The following is a 21,448-nucleotide window of genomic DNA, read 5'->3' as shown; positions in this document are numbered from 1 at the left end:
TGTATGCTATGAAACAAGGGATTTTGTAAGATAGATACAGTCCAAGGAACATCCAAAATCATTTCCATGATTCTTTGTACCTTGATCATTAATCTATTCCATTTATTTCTTATTAGTGTTTACAGAATTTGATATGGTTGGCCTGTTCTTTGGAAGAATAAAAAAATATCCTATGCTCCAAATGAAGAATGCAATATATGGAGGCATTTTGCAATGAAACTTAGTAGCCCGTAAACAGGGAGCCAGAAATACCTACCTCCCTGAGCACAGGATCAGTGATACTGTCAAGGTTTACAGAACCTTCATATGTCAGGTAGTGGAAAACATTAAGTGCTCGTACTGCTTCTGGTCCTCGTTGCTTGTAGCCAAATATAAGATCAATCCACTGATGAAGCTGGCAGGATACAAATTCACTTTCCAAAGCCTGGTAATGAAATTGAGAGGATGAAAGAAATTTTGTTTCTCAGCTTTTATATTTATTCATTCGGCATTTCATCATTTTATTCAAAAAAAGGAAATGGAATATTATGATGGTCTTCTCCACGGTGGCCCGTGAATCATGAAACTTTCTCCCAAGAAATGTTCACCTGGTGCTGTTGTTATTATTATTATTTATACTACAGGGGAAGACCATCCTGTTCTCTTGAGCTTTTAAAGTTATTTAATTACATTTAGGCTATTTGCATGTTTATTTGTTTTTATGGATTACTGTTATTGCATTTCTGGTATCTTTTGTATTGCTGCTGATCTTGGTGAGAAGGCATGACAACATGGAAATAAGTAAAAAAAGTAAAAAAATAAGTAATGTTGGAACACACTTTTGTTTTCTTTTAAGATTTATATACCCCCTTTTCTGAGAGTGTTTTAAGGCAACAAAGAGTAAAACCAAACTATAGAAGCAGCATAATAAAACATACACACAAAACAGACTATTATTGGTATGATACATTCCGTTGGTACTGTTACAGGGTTTCTACAGGAAGTTTATTTTATGCATTTATTAAATACCTCTGTATATACATAAAATAAACTATTTTCCATGCCTATTTGTTATTTAATGGATTTCTAACCTGTCTATTTTTAAAATTAAAAAGGCAGCAATTGCATGTTTATCATAACATTTAGGGATGTGGTTTCTTACTTTTCCATAAAATCCCACAAAAGAAGCAAACACCATGTCCTAGTCATCCATTTAATTTGCATTAACATATTAGAATATTTGTCAAAACCAGCCAGCTGAATCAATGGGTCTAAATCAGCTTAAAACCTACTATGTCAGATTAACTAGGTTGTAGATCAAGCTGTAAGATTGTGGCTCTTTTGTTCCAGTAGCAGATTAAAATTTTCCATTTGTGTTGTTTCAAACTGGCAACATGCAGTCTTTCTGCTCTTAAAGACAGGGATTGTGTATGTAAACCAAGCACTGCTTTATTATACGGTCAATCTTTAAACTTTTATATAGAATTTTAAACAGTACCAATATTATCCAGTTATGAATATCACAACAGAGAACTTAGGTGCACAGTGGACAGCAAGATTTTGAATTCTTATGTTTTATTCCTGCCTCAGCCATTTTTTCCCAATATTTGAAACATTTTATTAACTATTCTATACATAGAACATGAACTTACTGGGGCTTCAAATGGAAATTATTTAGAACACTTCAATAAAATTGCCTTAGGTCCAGCTTATCAGTGGAAATATAACTTCCAGTGTTCTATTTAAATTCAAAGCTGGGTGAATTTATCTTTCAATACCTTTTGAAAATAATGGTACCAACTAAAGAGAAAACCAGTTAAAAGAATTGTATTCTTAAAGTAGCTCCCACAGGCCAAAAACTTACAGAAAGCTCTTAAAACATTAACAGTGCTATCCTCCACATCTATGCAAAAGTAAGTTTCACTGAGTTCAACTAAATTGACTGCCAGGTAAGTGTGTGGGAAACATTAAGCCCTCCAGATGTTGCTTAACTCTAATTCCCATCATCCCTGACTTTTGGCCATGCTTGACTGGGGCTGATGGGATTTGTAGCAACAACTGGAGGGTTCCCCATTCCTGGTGTACATAAGTGAAGTCCAAGGCATAGTGGGATGCACGTTAAATGAACATGTATAGACTTCTGAAAGGCTGCAGTCCTATACTAGGGATGGCTAGCCATACTACAGCCAGAGAAACACAGATTGCTCCCTCTCATGTCCTTGCTGTGGGGTACAGTGAGCCAACACTCTGCCTTTCCCAAGGTGGAATTATATAAGCCTTGTGGCAATTCATCAACTTAGCAGAAAATGAGCTAAGCATCCTGGATTTGAGTGAGCAGTGGAGGCACCCATAGGCTGCCAAGAAAATAAAATAAAATAAAATAGACTTTTGTAGGAGATGACTGTGATGTTGCAGTCACATCATAAGGTCAAGCAAGGTGTTATAGTCAACTGTGATGCCTCTGCTGATGAACACTTGGTCCAGGAGCTGGGCACTCTAAATGAGACATATGTGAATGGGGTATTATATCCATATTGCAAGAATGTGTTAGTGTTACACTTGGGATCCTGGTCATATCCACAGATTTGCATATTAATATTTTTATGCCTACTTATTGTAAAAGAGCCTCATTAGCTGCACTGTGGATATTTACTGTTCTATAGCAAGGGTAACTCAAGACAGAGAACTCTGAAGTTGGAGAAAATACTCTTTTTACCACCTTGTTGAATTGTGAATTCTTCATCTGCAAGATGCTTTAGTATTTATGTACACCACCACATTTACCTGATAATACAATGCCATCTAATTACAGTGGTACCTCGGGTTACAGACGCTTCAGGTTACAGACACTTCAGGTTACAGACTCTGCTAACCCAGAAATAGTACCTAGGGTTAAGAACTTTGCTTCAGGATGAGAACAGAAATTGTGCTCTGGTGGCGCGTCGGCAGCAGGAGGCCCCATTAGCTAAAGTGGTGCTTCAGGTTACGAGTAGTTTCAGGTTAAGAACAGACCTCCAGAATGAATTAAGTTCTTAACCCGAGGTACCACTGTACATTTATTCTGGATGCCTTTGGATGGGGATTTTATGCTGTGCAATCCTTTCAATTTGTGGCAATTTCAGTTAAACCATGCAATACAGGTACACTATTGCGAACAGAAAAATACTGGGACCGTCTAACTTGCATAGACCCAGCTGTGCAGCCAAAATTAAATTAACATAGGATTAAGGAAGGGACATGGTTCCCATTGTCTCCTCCACGTACACCCATGGATTTCATGGTCTATGGGGAGCCAGTGTGGTATAATGGTTACAGTGTCATACTAAGATCACAGAGACAGGGTTCAAAACTCCACTCAGCCACAAAGCTTACTGGCTTACCATCTCTCAGTCTGACCTACAGCTTTGTGAAGACGAAGTAGTGGGGGGCTGAATGCTGCCCTGAGGAAAGGCGGGATAAGAATATAATACATAAATAAACAAATAGCTGTTTGGGGCAAATTGGGGGGAAGGTAATTTGCTGAAATGTGGACATCAGCTTTTGTGCTGGTGTAATATATCTGCAAATGTGTGAAAGCTGTATCCCTGTTCCCCCAAGCAACATAGAAACCAAGTAAACAGGGTTTTTTTAAATCTAAAAGTATAATTTGTGTTATATGTTTCACTCAGCGTTATAATTTGTAATGCACTACAATGTTTTGTGCTTAATAATCAAAATATTATTATAGTTAATCTTGGATTGTGGCAGATCGCCTCTTCAAATTACAGAATGCTTATTATACAGGCTGTGCTCTATTTTTCCATGCTACAGTTTTCTGCCTCAATTTAACATGCTTGGCTTGTTGGCTGAATGTGTTCTATTTTTGGCTCTCAGGACCACCACAAGTCTGCTGGGATCAAAAAGCTCAGCAAGACTACGAAGTCACATCTGTGGAAAGCTTTTCCCCCTGTTTTTGTAAACTGGTAGATTATGATTGATGAACCTAGCATTAGGGTAATGTTAGCAGGGACACTTACGGCTTCTGTCCTCTGTGACATCACTGAGGTCAGACCATAATCATGTTAGCATTGAACACAATGCTTTATTAATGTTTCATGGGTATGTCAGTAGTAATCAGTCTAGCTTGCTATGGATAAATTAAACTGGGCCAACAATCACTGTTGTATAAATTGAATGCTCTTAAAATCTACTGAAACATCTCCTAAAAGTTACCAGACTTAATCACTTCCCCAGTCTTTCTAATGAGACCAATTTTCACAGGAATTTCTTTCAATGAAAGGCTATTTCTCTCTCAGAGCATATATTTATAAAACACAGAATATCCTCCCACTTCCTTGCCAGTAAAATGCCAGATACCTGTTTAAGCCTGAATTAGATGGGTGTAATTTATCATCTAGTGACTACAGTGTTTCTATTATATAAAACTTCTATGAATGTATAAACAGGTTGAAGATAAAGATTTACAGACTGATTAATTTATGAATGGGGTACTGAGTCAATAATCATCAACATGTGCTATATTTTACATGCAATGGTCTGCAAAATCACAAAGGTCCCAAATGAATATTTCAAATGGCTTGGGAAACATTGGGTTGTGTGCACTATACCTTTTAAAAAAATGTTCTGTATTTAGTAATGGTACTTAAATTATACCTATTTTTCCCTAGGTCTGTTATCAACATTTCAGCTCATAACAGAAAAGTAATGAAATTTATAATAAGTAACTCTACAGTTAAATTCATTCCATTTGTACCTTCCCCCTCTTTAAAATGGATTTAATGTGACTTTTATTGCATTATTGTTAGGTCAAGCATACAAAGCACCACGGATAGATTGTATCTGACAACAACAGTTGCTATTATTATTTGGAACAACAACCGTTGTTGTTAGCAGGGGGATGCGAATGCTTTTTTTTGCATTTAGAGCATTTCAAGTCAGTTGAAATATGAACTTCTCTAGTGTGAAAACCCAGGACGTCCAAGGGAAAGAAAAGAACAAGAAGATGTTTTTACATGTGATTTTTTTTTTATCCCTGTTTGTACCTGTACTGGAATTGAAATTGCTTTTCTTTCTTTCGTTTTTATTGTTAAAATACTATGGGATGTTTAATGGGAAGCGATTCATAGATGCTAATCATTGCACTGTGAAACTAGGCTTGCCTCAATAGTGCAATTATTTTATATTGGGAGGGGGGAAGGTCGGTATTAACAAAATGAACAGTATCCAAGGGAATATTAGGTATGTCTTGCAGTGCAACCCAGTGTAGAACAGAGGGTGGCTGATGTTTTTAAGCCCAATGGCTGTATTCATGCTCAGATGCCCAGCCCACAAGGATCACCTGTCAGTGGTGGTCATATCCAAAGCACAGCCATGTGTGCATGAGCATACACACTACACAAACAGCTCCTACACTCACTGCACTTGTACATTCACGTCTGTGCAAAGTAGACTGATGGATAAATTGTGAAGAGCCTCTCATATGTGTTGATTTTTGCAGAGCGAGGGCAGCTCTGGGTTATGGAAATGCACCTTAATGAGTATCTCTAAATATTCTTATTAAAACACTAATGCCCACAAATTCAAATTAAGATTTTTTAAAATAACGAATATATAAATAAAATGCTACTAATCATACAAGTTTTCAATCTAAGCAGGGTGATACTGAGCTGATTTTAAATGCAGCAGTTACTTTTTTATTGCTGCAGTGTCTCTTCTATTGTACTTTCTACTCAGCGTTTAGATATTTGAGTTAAAAATATAGTCATTAATCTGAAACAGATAAAATTCAACAAACATGATAATGGTGTATCGTTTCAGATGGTGTAAGATAGCAGCTAGGAAAGTATGTTTGATCCCAGTGTAATCAGTTAATTCCTTTCAAAGGAATCAGTTTTGCAAGGCACTAACTTCTCTTTTTCAATGCTCCTATATACCTTTGGCTTTTCAGAAAATTAAGCATTTTGGTGGTTCTTAAAAGCCTTCCACTAGGGAGCAAAGAACAGATTTTATTTTATTTATTACACTAATCTCCTGTTCTTTATTTAGAAAGTTCAGAGTGGCATCCAAGGGGCATCCAAGCAGTGATCACGGATTCATTATGAATCCCTGTTGAAGGGAAAGTATATAAAATATACTGTATAAAATGTATATGCTGTCAAATATAGGGTGGATACAATCAACTACTTCTTCCATTTTCTTTTTTCCCCCTCCCATTTTCAACTTCTGCCCTGCAGAGGTGAAAAGCTAGTGATGTGCCAGCTTGTTAAATCATGGAACTTGTTACTCAAGCTTAACTAAAAGCCTTCTTACCATCCTATTGATGCGCACAAAGTCTTCGGGCTTCTTTGCCCAAGGGGGAAGCTCAACATCATTCACAACAACTTCATCTTCTCTCACTCCAAGGTTATATCCGTTACTGTTGACAAACATTTCTGGTAGGTAGTAGAACTCTGGAATTAACTCCTGTAGTGGAAGAAACAAACACACTGTTTCTGTAGACAGAATTTATTCAAGAACTTTTGCAACCTTGTCCTTATGCTTAATTTTCAGTGCTATTATACCTTTAAGTTAATTTTTAATACAAATCATTTAATTACTCAATAATAGATGCAGCAACCGTCTCAGTTCCATTCTGCTACAGAGGCCATTGCTTAGATAACCTTCATTAAAATAAACTAATATAATCCGAAATATTGCTGTGTGCAGAGGCATATCAGAATATGATGCTACCTTACACTGACCCAGGCTGCTGCTTGATCTAACTTTCCTTTTATTGTGTACAACAACAGATTTCCACAGGTAATAGCATGATTGCCTGTGGACTCCTAGACTTCAAAGTGTGAAGGAATGGGGAACCTGTGGTACTGCAGAGCCTGTTCGGCTCTAGCTCCCATGGGAACCAGCCAATGACCAGAAATAATGGGATCTGTTGGCCATCAACATCTGGCTAGCACAGATTCCCCATCCCTAATGTACAATAATAAGGGTGTATAAAGAATTAGCCAACAATAAAACTTTTCAATAAAGATATCACATTCTACAACCTTACAAGGTTCCTAAAATATGTAAGACTAGGGACTATGCAGTGTGTATACTATTAAACTTGGGTTTATTTGAATGTGAGAGGTGTAAGCACATGAGAGATTTTAGCTCAAGTTTTCTAGAAAAACAGCTGGGACTTTAAAGTGCCTAAATTTAATGGATCTTGCCAAACTATAATTTCAGTGTCCATGTGATATGTCCTACTTATTGTTAAAGTACATACTCCAGAAGCTGAAATGTTTACAGAACACTAAAAGTTCCTGGACAACAACCCGATAATTCTATGTGACTTTTCACAAGATGGAACCTTTCCTGTTCCCCTTGAATTCTCATATCCGCTCAAATAACTAAGATTTCTGTTACTTAATAAGCAGCTACTTTTCCTGTGGTCTTAGTAGCTTAGCCTTCTTTATTTCTTCTGAAATAAAGAACAATGCAATAAAGCTACTAGGAACTTTTAAAAGGACAAAAATGAATATTATACCAGACATTTTATGTCTTTAAATATGATCTCTAGTTTATTTTAATAGCTATGCTAAAACCCAAAGGTATTGTTAATAGTATTACATGTGTTATGTCTTTGTATGAGGTAAAAAATGCCAAACTACATTTTCTAATTTACAAGCTTTGGATAAATTCAAGCTGCTGAAAAATTAAACTTTAAAACTTGGTGTTATAGAAGGCCACTATTAACACTAACATAATAGGATACTATAAGCCTCAAAGATGACATTTCAGTTTAATATGTTTTGCCAGGAGTACACCATTTTATGGCCTCCCTCTGAAATAAAATCCAATACAGACGTTTTCAGTTTTCTAATGTAATTCACTGCAGGGTTTTAAAGCTGTTTCCCTCACCACCCCCACCTCTGCCAGTTTCCTTCTTCCCCCCCCAAAAGCTGATCCCTGGGTATCCATTAATTCAACAATCACCTTATATTGGGGGAGGAGGGGTGGTCATTCAGTTATAAGAACCCCCATTAACTATATTAATTTACAATCTGTCACCTTAATGACATTTTGTCATAGCTACCTTTTCTGACATCGACATACTCTTGTCCAAGTGCAATGTAACATGTTTGAGAAGCATTAGAGAAGATTAGTTCTTGAGCACTCTATTCTTTGGATGCCAAAATTATACAAATTGAAAGGAGGTGGGGGGGAGGAGGTGCTAGCAAATGTGAAAAATGAAATGGTCAAGTTAGGGTCATTTTCAAGTGGAGTGTTTGCTAAAGGATCATTCCACTAGTATTCATTTTTTGCTTTGTACTGATTACTACAGGGAAAGGTCAATGTTTCAAGAAAGGCAAAAATAAACCCTTTTTGGCAGCATTTTCCTTTCTGTGCTGTTACACAAATTTGTCAAATATGGCATCTTTTAATACCTGTATTTGAAAATTAAGCAGTGCAAACACACTGACCCAGTTCAGATGTAACGGTTTGTTTTTATAAAAACAACCATGTGTTTGCCTCGGGATCCTTTCTCCCCTCCCACACAAAGGGAGTAGATTAGAAGTGGTTTGCAACAAACAGTAGTTTGCCATTTTGTTCACATGTGGCAGAACAGTAGTTTCAGTGCATTATAGTTCTTAAGCGAGCTTTCTGTTTTGAGAACTAAACATGGCTTTTGACAAAACTGCAACTGATACTTGTTGTAAAGCATAATGAAAAGCTTCTTATTTTCTCCCCCTGGTTTGGAAGGGAGGAGAGAAGGTATAAGACTGAGGTGTAGGCGTACTTCTTCTCATGACAGCAAACCACTACTTGTTTTTTATATATAGATTGGGATATCTAGATTGGGATAGTAAGCTTTCGCTGTTTAATTTTAAACATGGAAATTCATCTCTCATGAATAAAAGGGGGTGGGATGGAGGAATAAGATCTTTTCCTACCTGGAGATAGTGCCTAACCACAGGGTCGACATGCCTTCCAAACACTAGGCAAAACTACAACATTTGGCATCTATTGTCACTTTACATTCTGTACCAGTGGAACAAGATGTCTGGTGCTTGCAACAGCCACAACAAATATCATACATCTACAAACATCCAGTCTAGCCTTACAGTCTGGATGCCTTTCAGGGTAGATATTCAACAGGCTTTTGTGTCCTTGGAATGTAGATAAGATGAAAGTTGACAACAACATTGGAAATTAAGAAAGCCTATATAGCCTATCTATCTATCTATCTATCTATCTATCTATCTATCTATCTATCTATCTATCTATCTATGAACAAAAATAATAATCTAGTCTTTGATTATCTTATTTATTTGATTTTTTGCAATCTTGTCCAGTATGCCTATCACATATTGGGTCAGTATCCCAATATACTAAAGATCTATAATACATAGATCACAAAGTTGCCTTTGAGTACTTCAAACATATATTTATACATTTCAAAACCAAATAGCACAATGTAAGTGCATTAAAATGGCCTGGCAAAGTGGTCTGGCAGATACTTTGGATGTTTATAGATTCAGAGACATTTCAACTAAAACAATAGAAAGGGAAACAAAAAGTTCTGATGAAAAAACGATGCATTTCAGTCTCAGCAAAACTGAATATTTTGAAAGCAAACAAAACTTAGGGCTTTTAGCCCAAAGAAATATGCATAAGTGAATTATTTAATGTGTCAGCTGATCCTGATAAAAAAGCATTGTTTTCTTTACAATGCTGATGACATACCAAATGACATTGGTTTCCAATGGAATCAAAATCATGGCAAGTACCTGGTAAGAGTTTATGAGTTTACCAGAGGTTTTTTGTTCAACCAATTATTTCTCTCTCCTAAGTCAAAGCAGAAATTCAATACATAAATAATGTAACTCTTAGTAACATCAGTATAAATGGATTTTGAGATCGTAAGTGCCTTTAAAAAGACTCCAGCAATGTGCTTTTTTAAAAAGAAAGAAATAGTAACCAAGTTTCTATTCTTGTTTCAAATAAGAGTGAGTGCCTTATGATAATATAAATTTGATTTCTTTTGTAAATATTTAATAGCAAGACACAATCAGAAAAGATCTAAAATCAAACAATGGGCTACTAGCACTTTTCATGTAGTTTGGAATCTATCAAATTAACGGGTAATCAGGAGAGGACACTTCTTAAAATAAAGCAAGAATGTAGGATTCAGTATTCAAACATAAAAAACCTTTCTATAGAACAATGGAGGTATAATCACAATTGTGAAATTACCCTGCTCGCTGGCTGTTTCTACGTATTGTGTAGATATTGGTTTAATCTAATGTGTACTGTTGCATAATATCCCCAGGCATAGTCAAGTAAAAGCTAAGGCTTACAGAAAAGCATACATTTTAAATGTGTCTTGTCATTAATGCTTTATTAATTGCCCCAGGCAATGCAAAGCCAGAGCTCAGCAAGCTATAACAATATGACACTTTAAGGTCAAATGCAATCTTGCTCTGTTTATGGAATGGGCCAAATATTGAGTTAACAGCAGGAAAGAAAATTTATTGGGCTTTTCTCTATCTTGTGATTATTTGATTTAAATTAGAATGGTTGTGGGGTTTTTTTGCAAGAACAAAAGATCTTTTGAGCACTCAAATATTGGAAGAGTCTTTATTTCTCATTTCATATAAAAATGGCATTTTAGAGCAGTGAAGTCTAAAGCAGCCATTCTTTTTGCTCTTATGTGAAACAGAACTTCAGGAGTGCACGATTTGATTGTTTATTTGTAGCATGTAACAACAATAACAGTTACTCAGTTATTTTGCATGCATATATGTAGCAAAACAATAATCCTACCTTCACATCTGAAGTGTCTCTTTGGCTAGTTCTCCAAGATCTTGCCACTGAAGAAAAGGTTCGATCTGGGTGATCAAATTTTCCATCATTTGCATTGAGGAAGAATGTTGTAAAGGGTTCCTACCACAAAATAAAATAAATAAATAAAAATGAATACAAATGTAATAAGCAAAGGAATCCAAAACAACTTCATGATTTCAGCGCCTTCTAGGCTTAATATTTAAAATTAATTAAGGGAAGAATTAATAAAGAATTAATCAGCACTTCACACTAATACATTGCTTATGCTTAATCTCTTGATGCAACTATTGCTACTAATAGCCCAAAAGTATCTGAATCCTAGAATGGAAGGATTACAACAAATGATGTGCTGGCTCTATATTAGAATAGCGTCATCAAGAGACTGGAGTATTACAGTCTATTTCACACACACCAGTCTTCCAAAATACTCCAGTAATATCTCTATTTCACTGACTAAACTCCACTGCTCTTTAGAGAACTTCCCATATGTTTTATTTTATGATGAAGAGTAAATTATACCAAGCCTTCAACAACGAAATGATTCATAAAAATGAAACATGTTAAAGTTCCATTGTTTTCAGGATGAGAGATCTAAGCATCCACTCAACTCCCTAATGAAGGAAAAATGGGAAGTGCTTAATTTTGGCAGGATGCTACTCAAACTACATATCTTCAAACAAATTATGTAATTAAATGCATTTTAAAAATCAACATAGAACTGTATCATTAAAACCTTTTTGTTTAGATGTTCAATAAGAAATTAAAGCTAAATCCCCATACCATTTCATATGTGGTACCAGGCTGCCCTCCACCATTAAAAATAAAATAAAAAAGACTCTTCCTAGCTAGCTCTCTCACAAGTGTTGACTTTTGCCTACAAGGGCTACATATGGAAAAGAGCCGGCAAAAAACTCCTACGCAATGAGTAACACACACAAAAATTGGCGGGGAAGATGCAAAGCATTACTAGATTATGGTGCCCTTAGCTCATTGTGTAGAATCAGATGATAAAGACTAAAACTTATATTTAAGCCACATACAACCATTTGGCCATCAGAAATTAAAGCAGCAATGTTTTTGCCCACACTCTAAAGGAAGTAGGTATCTCAATTCTGATCTGAAATACAGCAATAATGCTGAATTGAATTTGTTCCCAGTAAGAAGAACTGTTGATATGTTAGTTTCAGACTTCAAATCAGGGAACAACATTGTGGTGCTCACCTGACTTCCTGGCAACCAAGTCACTGTTGCTTACCTGGAAGGAGGGCAAGGTCAATGTGGTGCAAACACACTGGCAGGAGCATGGGATTGGTTCCAGCAGTGTGTTAGCACCACATCAATCTTCCTTCTTCTCTGTAAGCAGCAGCTGTCAGGAGATCAGGTGAGTTCTGCCACCCCACTCCACCATGCACTACTGACTTCAATGATGGCATGTATCCATGTCTACAATATAAACGACTTTACCCATATTCTATCAATTCTTATGGTCCCAGTAGACCAGGGATATGAAGCCTATGGTTCTGCTGATGTTGAACCCAAACTCCCATCAGACCTTGCCAGCCTGGTCAATAATCGGGAATGCTGGGAGTTGTAGTCCCCACCACTGCAGCGGACTATGTTTTCACTGCTTGCATAAGCCATAGAATTCACCTTAAATCCAAGGTTGCAATCCTAAGCATGCCCACTAAGGAATGAACACCATTGAACACACCGGGACTTAATAAACATACATAGGATTATCCTTAATCTCAGAATGAAATGTTTTAGAATGAATTAGCGGAGCCCTAATAGCATTTCTTTTATATAGTTATGTGAATTAATTCACAGTGATATACTCCAAAGCATTTCTTATATGAAAAATTCCTCATTGAGAAGAATTGAATAATTACAATTTTAATATCACTGCATTAATTACCATGGCAACTATTAAGTTCTGTTAATAACAGCTATGGTCATTAACTAATGAAAAGTATCCCCTCAACATTAGGCAGCTCCAGTCAACAAAATGTATAGTCTGGAAGGTTGGATTTATAACGAACATGCAGGAAGTCACATGGAGAACATGAGTGTGTCTGAGCAGTGTGAGTCTAGGCAGAGGACTTCATTCCAAGCGCAAGTAATTTAGGCACACACTACCCACACTAATTTGTCCAAATGTAAGAATTTATTGTCAGGCATTTTCAACTATGGGTTGTAAATAACCTGTCGGTCAAGTGCAGTTAATGGCTAAGGTTATGAGAGTGTTTCAGAAATGTTTACTGAATATTTTAAGGAGCACCATTTACTCACAGACTTATTTAGCATATAAGCAATGCCTTGTGAAACTTACGTAATTCAGAGGCGAAAAATCCTCCCTTTCGTATTTTGTGGCAACAAAAGACATGAAGCGGTCATGCTGTAGGTGCAGGGGCCTGATAGGGCCATCTTATGTGACTGCAACATGGGATGTGGGCCTAGCACCAGCACTGGGCATAGCGGGGCAAGCACGAGGCCCCATGTTCCCCAGACAGCCCCCTATAGCTTGCACAAGTCACCAACATTTATTTTTAATTTTATTTTCTCTTTTTCTCATTGATATATTTATATAAAAGATTTCTCATTCGCCCTTCATTATAAGGTCCTTCATTTTAAAGAAACCAAACCAAAGGATGTACATGAAACAATAGAGGTGGACCCACAAAATTCACACAATTTTAACTGCCAAAGGACAGGGTAATGAGGTGCATCGTCAGCAAGCGATGGGAATTATAATGAGGGTTTTGATGCACTTCTATGGGGAGTGAGTTCCACATTTTGGGAGCTGTCACTAGGCACTAATTGTTATTCTGAGCCATGGAGATCTTTTTGAATGATAACATTATTATCCTTTTTCCGTAATGTGATAAAATAGCAGCTACAAAAAATACAAATTGTAATTCTTAGCTCTTGCCACCCACAGAGGACAGTAGCTCCTCCCAGCTCTCACCCTGGAAGACCATCATTTCCCTGCCTCTCACTCAAGGTCCTGGCCAGGGAGATCTTCTTCAAGAGGGGATGAACCGCTGCCTCCTTTAAACATTTTAAGAAGGTGCTGTTCAGTCCAGCAATGTGAAGTGAAGGGCAGGCCATTTCCTCCAAATTCCCCTGGGCCCTATGTTGGAAGGAACATCTGCTCAGAGCATGAGTAGCATGGATTGGGCAGAAAGGGGGCACTGGATGGGAATATGGGAGATGTGTCCACATCTCCCATCTACTTAATACCCCATCACATATTTAATCTTAGTTGGTTGGAACAGATTTTGATTGGAAGGAGAAAACTCACACTACCTTCTTTTACCCTGCATCTGCTCCAAAAGTTTGTTTGACCAAGCAAAGCAGACATTAGGGTCTGCCTTACATGACCAGGCAATTAAAGAAGTTGATAGTGGGAACAACAGCCTTTACTGATTGTCTCCTGAGTTTGCAAAAAGCAACCCAATTTACTGTGTCTATTGCTATACTAGAATAACTGTTCTTGAATAAAGAGCTTCCAAGCTCTCTGAGAACTCTAGCTCTTGAACTCTAGAGATCACAGCATGTTCAGCAGGGTTCATTGATCTTGATTCATATGCCAACAGGGGTGACTCAAGAATGAGAAATCACCCCAAATATTATTGACACCTCATCTGTTTTAATGTTGGACCTGTTCATGTAAAACCATGCACATGGAACGGCGGGGTAGAAATATTTGAATAAACAATAGCTACTGGGACCTGTTGTATAATGGAGAGTTCTTGTTCATGGTTCTAGCCAGGCATTAACTTCAACGGGTATATGCTGAGTAGGATTCGTGTTGAATACTGCCGGCTTTGGCTAGTGATGGACTAGGGAAAGGGACCCCTGACCATTGGGTCCAGTCGTGACTGACTCTGGGGTTGCGGCGCTCATCTCGCTTTATTGGCCGAGGGAGCCGGCTTACAGCTTCCGGGTCATGTGGCCAGCATGACTTAGCCGCTTCTGGCGAACCAGAGCAGAGCACGGAAACGCTGTTTACCTTCCCGCCAGAGCAGTACCTATTTATCTACTTGCACTTTGATGTGCTTTTGAACTGCTAGGTTGGCAGGAGCAGGGACCGAGCAACAGGAGCTCACCCGGTCGCGGGGATTCGAACCGCCGACCTTCTGATTGGCAAGTCCTAGGCTCTGTGGTTTAACCCACAGCGCCACCCGCGTCCCTAGTGATGGACTAGTTCCTGTTTGAACCTCACAGTGGAATATATCAGATGCTTAATCCTACATCCTTTAATGAAGGTTAGATTATGGAGGCGATATGGTGACCTACTCCAATATGAGAAAGACTGCCACTGCCTGGCAAGTGGCCAAACAAAGCAATAGCTAAGTCTGCACTACCAAATATGCAACTTGGTGATGGTTCATGTTTTTAATTATATCTCCTTTGAATAAATAAGAAAATATTTTGTATATGGCACAAATGGCAAGCTTTAAAAGAACAATTAATCTGTTCAATAAGAGTAAAATTTATATCCCATTAGTGTTAAAAAAACACACACCATTAATCTGAATACTTGAAATTTATGTTGTACTTTTAAAAACCCAATAAAACTCTGTGCACCTTTACTTTGATTTGAAGATTGTTTCGAAGGTGCTTATTGGGGGAAGCTGAGATTCTAAAATCAGAAGCAACTGGGGATTAGGAAAAAGCAGTAGGAAAAAGGTAATTATAGTCAATTATGTTACAGTATAATCCTAAATTCCATGACAACATTATTTAAGAGTCTGAGACAAACACAAAAGCAAGAAAATTCATAGTCAAGGATTAAGCCTTTCATAGTTGAACACTACGGGGTGCCCCATTAGACCAACATATGGTGTCTATCTTTTGGATTTTTAATCCTTAGCCTCAACGCATAGGCTCTTCTACATTTATCATATAACCTTGGCATTAGTTCTTACCTTAAAAAATAATTTCATATCAACACACACTATATTTCCTCTTAATTTTTATCATTTAATTATAATTACGTTCAGGTAAAGATGGCTACATTTGAAAGAGATTAAAAGAAAACCATGGCTTTAAGAGAAAATCACGCCTGCCTTGCTCTTCCCCCAATCCTGTTGTTGCGCTTCCAGGAGCTAAGTCGTGGCTTGGCTTAGCATGACATGTGAACCCAGGCTTGTGATTTGTCTCCCCTAAACAGAGCATGAGTGGTACATCAAGAACCTTGTCCTCCAGGCTATTAAACATCCACATAAAGCTGCTGGGAGCTGCCATCAGGTGTGTGTCACCAATATGCAGATGACACCCAGCTCTAGCTCTCTGTTCCACCCTGCTTGATTACAAAATGGGGTGCTTCAAAGTCGGAATCAGACTTCATAATTATAATTGGGCTACATTTTGTTGCATTTTCAAGGTGGTATCCGCATGAATAAATTGTGCCAATAGTGCTTCCCCCCCCCTCAAATATAGTGGACATTATGGTTTAAATGCCTATATTTTTAGGAAGCTGGACAACTCAGGATGGCATGAACATCCCAAAAAACTATGGCTGCACTGAACACTTACGCTACCACATGCACTTTTGGCTCAGCAACAGAACTTCCCTTCCCTCTCCTTTCCCCCGAGTCCCCAGTTTGTCCCCCAAATCTGCTTTGGAGTGTTTGGGGAAACCCCTGAACATATTTAAGGGGTACATGGGGGTACAAAGGGAGAGACAAGTTCCAATCCACAGCAAAAAGTGCTTGAATTAGGGGAACTGGTGATTTGTAAACTGCCTATTACTTCCTATTAGACCTAGATCTAGAGTTGATGAAACCCTGGCTTAAGTCTAGGGGTCTAAGTGTCTAACCATCTTGCCTGGAACATGAGAAGATAAGAAGAGCCTGCTGTATCAGGCCAATGGCCCACCCATCAAGAAAGGCAGCCTAGGAACTGGTAGGGTCTGCTACCACTGATGCCAAGAGAACGAGCAGATACAATGACAGAAAATCATTTCTGTGGGTGACAAAATGACAGAAAATCGCAGTGCTTCATATTAACTGTTTTCTCCGTCCAACTCAAATGTGTCGTGCATAGTCTGATGAAGTAGTGTGTGATTGATTTCCTCCCTATCAATGGAGATGTATTTTTGTTGCTTTCCCCCCTTCCTTGTCTGTTCATAGTGGATACATCCACCATGCAGTGGAGCACTGGGATTCTTCAGAATGGCTTGTTTATTGATTTGCATTTCTAAGCCACTTGATATTTTTAAAATCCCTAAGCTGTGTACGTTATCCATTAAAACAAAAAGGTAAAGGTAAAGGACCCTGGATGGTTAAGTCCAGTCAAAGGCGACTATGGGGTGTGGCGTTCATCTGATTTGAGGCCGAGGGCGCCGGCATTTGTCCACAGATAGCTTTCTAGGTTCTTGTGGCCATAAACCGCTACTAGTGCATGGAGGACTGTGATGAGTGCCAGAGCCCATGGAAATGCTGTTTATCTTCCCGCTGCAGCGGTACCTATTTATCTACTTGCACTGTTATGCTTCTGAACTGATAGGTTGTGGCAGAAGCCTGGCCAGAGCAATGGGAGCTCACCCCATCGTGCAGATTCGAACTGCCAACCTTCCAATCGGCCAGCCCAAGAGGCTCAGTGGTTTAGACCACAGCACCACCCTAAATACACCCTAAAGCCAATTAAAAAGATATCAAAGTTAATAAACCAGGTATCCACACACATAAATCAGGGTCCAATCTTATGGATCAGAGAAAGCCTTGTTGATTTGGTTACTTGATCTACTTGCTCCACTGCAATTTCACTTCTATCGTGGTTACCCAGAAGCAGGGAGCCATCTAAGTGGTTACAGCAGAAAAAATTGCATGGATGAGGATTCTGTAATTCCACGTTTTATAAAAGTAAAAAATGAATTTGGCTTTACAGGTGAAAATACTGTAAATGAACAGGAGGCGACAAAAATACTTACAATGCGAACGAGCCAGCATAAGGTACAAGTAGATGTTGAATAATGAGTGTTATAATGATAAGGTGGAGTCTGGTCATCTTCCCATGTCTCATAGCGCTCTGCATAAAAGACTGCTCTCTTTGGATTCAAAGCACCGATGGGCTGCAAAGAGAATACATATACATCACTATATGAACAGCTGGAGAATGCTTTGGAAATCTATATCACACTTTTAGTTTGCATTCTTTAACAAGGATTCACCATATATGACATTCAGCAGCCCAAATGTTGATAATTCATACTACAGTTTGTTCAGACTGCTTGAGAAAGAGTGGGGATTTTATTTCAGAGGCTTGAGTTACTAAACACGTGACTGCTTTAAAAACCAAAAAAATGTATATGGCATAAGTCTGCAAAAGTTCAAGACCATTTCAAACAGGGTGGGGGGCGGGGGTAGTTTCCCAGTGAATTTAACTATATATTCTGGAAATATACATCTAAACCTACATTTCAGATGCTTTCAAACCAAAGTAACGTTACTCTTGTCATTCACCGTAATGACACAGCTAATGAAATGTGACTTCTGTTCAGGCAGGGTACTTTGTAATGCGCATTTCATGATGAAAAGATTTTACACAGAAGGCCTTGTGGTGTTTGGTGATCTTAAGCAGAAATTCTTGAATATGTACACAGTATGAAAAGACAGCAGCCACTTCCAAAGACGGCCAGTTTTCACATAAAGAAACGTTCTCAAGAGGGAAAGGGGGCAGTAGACCCCCCCTTTACTTGCCTATTTGTGCTAAACAGGAAAGGCCCAATTCTAATTCTTCCTATAGCTATTGCTGCAGTGATATACTATATAAGGCAAACAGTGGAAGATTCCCTCCATCACAAGAAGCTCAATTCAAGTTACCAAACTTTTATGTTCTTTTTGCTTCTCTCGCAATTCCTCCATGTTTTCTCCCAAAGGGAACAACCAAATATGCTACTCTACTCACGTGCTTTTCCTTTTCCTTTGCTAGAGTCATCTTACCACTTTAGCAATCTGAGTGTCATAGGAGGAGGCTCTTAATAAAAAGCTAAGAAATTAAGTGGGAAGTGATGGATCTAACCTGCCCCCGGCACACTCAGAGTCCCACCAGCTGCTCATCTCCTTTTCTGCACATGGACCTGTCTCTTTGCTCTCAGACAAGGAGATCCCTAGGATCCAGTGGTCCCTCGGTTGGCTTTTCCCGGAACTTAGGATTTCTCCCTAACTTAGAAGTCAAATGAATACAAATAAAAAATATATTTCAAAGGACCCATAATACATCGCAGGTGCACTACAAGTGCACACCTCCAGAGCGTTACAAATTGCAGACCCAGGCATCGTGCGCCTCTGTGAAGTGCCAGAGCTACTGATGCAGATGCACCCTGGCCAATCACTGCCATAGCCACTGGACTTGGATCAGGCCTGATGGCAGCTGGCTGGGAGAACAGCTTGGGATCCAGCAGATCCTAGGCCAGCTCCATCCCATCCTGTCCTCGTGAGGTCCCATTTGGGGAATCTGCTGCTGTGCTCTGCCGGCAGAGATACCACAAGAGCACTGAATGAGAAGGTCTGAGTCACTTGCGAGGCTGAACTGGCAGGAGCAAGCTGAGGGGTTCCTCCACTAAGTCCAAACCCGATTCCCAGCCCAGCAGTAGCGTTTCATAATCAAAATATAAAATAGCCATTATACTTTGGTATATATATATTTTTCCTTTTATCATTTTTACACAATAATTGCTTTAAATATGTGCACCTCTTCTTACTTACTATGTTTACCTCAGAACAATAAATGTGTTTTATAGCGCAAACTCCATGTTGGGCTGCATGGTTACTTATTCATGCCTTAAGTTCATAGTAGCAAAGTGTGTATATCCCCCAACCTAAATCAAGGTGAATACTATAAAAATAGAGAAATAAAACATATTGACAATAGAGAATGAATCAAATGTTTATTCCTTTAATTCCAGATTCTTTTGAGGTAGGTATCTGTTAAATAAATAAAAAAATTAAAAATAATAGAATTGCCTACCATTTTATAGGGGTTCTACCTTGTGGATAATTATAGCTTAAGTCAATGTTGTACCAAGATTTTGGCGTCGCTAAACATTTTGATTGTTTAATACTTTGCTTTGTCAAGGGTATGCTAACAGCTTTCTCATGTGTGTAAAATATTTTAGTAATCCCTCAGGATCTGGCTTATCTGATGCAGATTGCACTGCAAGACCTCACAAAACATTCATGAAAGGAAAGCATGACCCATTTCTTAATCTTTTCCAGGCATCTTCCCAACTACTGGAACAACAATAAAATAAATATTTACATTTTTTATTTTACTCAGGTTTCATAGGCTACTCAACCTTTTCGGTCTTTTATAGTTCAGTATGGGGTACGGTAAAGGCAGGCCAGAATTACCGTATTTGGGTTGTTTGCACAAGATACCTTCAGTAAAAATATTTGCTTAAATAATTATTTAGTGTAGAAATAATAAATTGGCCTTCCTATTGATATGACAAGGTGCAAGATAGGTATGAAATGGTGTGATAAGATTTTGCAGTTTTCGCTATAGCTGCCGGAACAGCTGCTGAATTTGGAATAATATGGTTTGAAAGAACAAACTAACATTTTATTTAAATATGTTTGTGATTAGTCTTAACAGGAAAGGAATGCTGTCTAGTGATCACAGCAGGGATCGGAATCATGAGAGGAGAGGTTCACTCCTGGCTTTGATGGCACGTAGCCTTGCACACACAAAAATACTAGAATGTTTCCCTCTGTTTCATGACCTCTACAAAAAAGATACAAGTTCTGGGTATGAACTTGTTTTCACTGCTGCTTTTAACTGCTGCCTTTTATTGTGATAGGCCTTAGTCCAGTGTTTCCCAAAGTACTTCCCCCATGGACCACTTGAAAATTGCCAAGGATCTTGGCAGACCACTTCTTCTGCATACTGTAGCAATTGTAATGTGCTATGCTAGATGCTGTATAATTTTATTCTATTTTATTTGGCTTCTTGTATTTATTTTATATTGTGTTTTGTTGCATTCCATAGAATTCACACTGTAATACAATGAAATATAATGTGAGAATTAAAGGAAGCAATAAAAATACAATTAAAAAAAATCGTTATGACTATTCAATGCGATGGATGTGCCAGTTCCCAACCTCAACCTCTAATCTACAGACACACTGCAGACCACCTAAATGAAGCTTGTGGACAATGTAGAAATCTTAGAGGGTCATGACTTAAAATTTGGTTGGCATTCATGTCTCTGGTATGGGAAGGCTAAAATCTATAAGAGTTGTATGAACCACATTATTAGGAAGAATTTGAATAGAGTTTGGGAGAAATATAAAAAATCTGCTGGAAATAAAAACACCTTTATGGCTATCTCCCATTGAAGCAATTACAATTAAGAGAGATAATATGGACAGACAATGGGTGACTTACAGGGAATTGCTGAATTTTACGGGGGGTGGGGATGGACACAAACTGAAATCAATGGAAAGCTTAAGAAGTCAAGTTACTGACTGTTTGCAATATCACCAGTTACACGACATATTAGATAGAAAGAATGGATTTCTGGACCAAAGCTCACAATTTGAAAAAGAACTCTTACAAAATAAGGATGAACTTTTGCCTAAAATGTATTATTTCCTACTAGAATGGGAAACAAAGGGCGAGCTTGTTAAGTAAT

The 21,448-nt window shown here is 38.2% G+C and overlaps 1 protein-coding gene across 4 annotated transcripts in view; it reads right to left on the bottom strand.

Moving 5' to 3' along the window:
• NBEA (neurobeachin) overlaps window positions 1-21,448 on the bottom strand; it is a 361,495-nt gene that overhangs the window by 46,841 nt on the left and 293,206 nt on the right. For all 4 annotated transcript variants that reach the window (XM_028726491.2, XM_077927142.1, XM_028726499.2 and 1 more), the window contains 4 exons: window positions 17,744-17,884; window positions 10,786-10,905; window positions 6,289-6,441; window positions 257-424 (listed from right to left, as the gene is read on the bottom strand). In XM_028726491.2, coding sequence (XP_028582324.2) covers window positions 257-424; window positions 6,289-6,441; window positions 10,786-10,905; window positions 17,744-17,884 — 582 coding nt within the window. The remainder of the gene's footprint in view (window positions 1-256; window positions 425-6,288; window positions 6,442-10,785; window positions 10,906-17,743; window positions 17,885-21,448) is intronic.

The sequence above is a fragment of the Podarcis muralis genome, chromosome 4, assembly GCF_964188315.1.
Source record: "Podarcis muralis chromosome 4, rPodMur119.hap1.1, whole genome shotgun sequence".
NCBI classification, from domain to species: domain Eukaryota; kingdom Metazoa; phylum Chordata; class Lepidosauria; order Squamata; family Lacertidae; genus Podarcis; species Podarcis muralis.
Note: the sequence above shows the minus strand (reverse complement) of the source record. Positions and strands in the feature narration are given on the sequence as shown.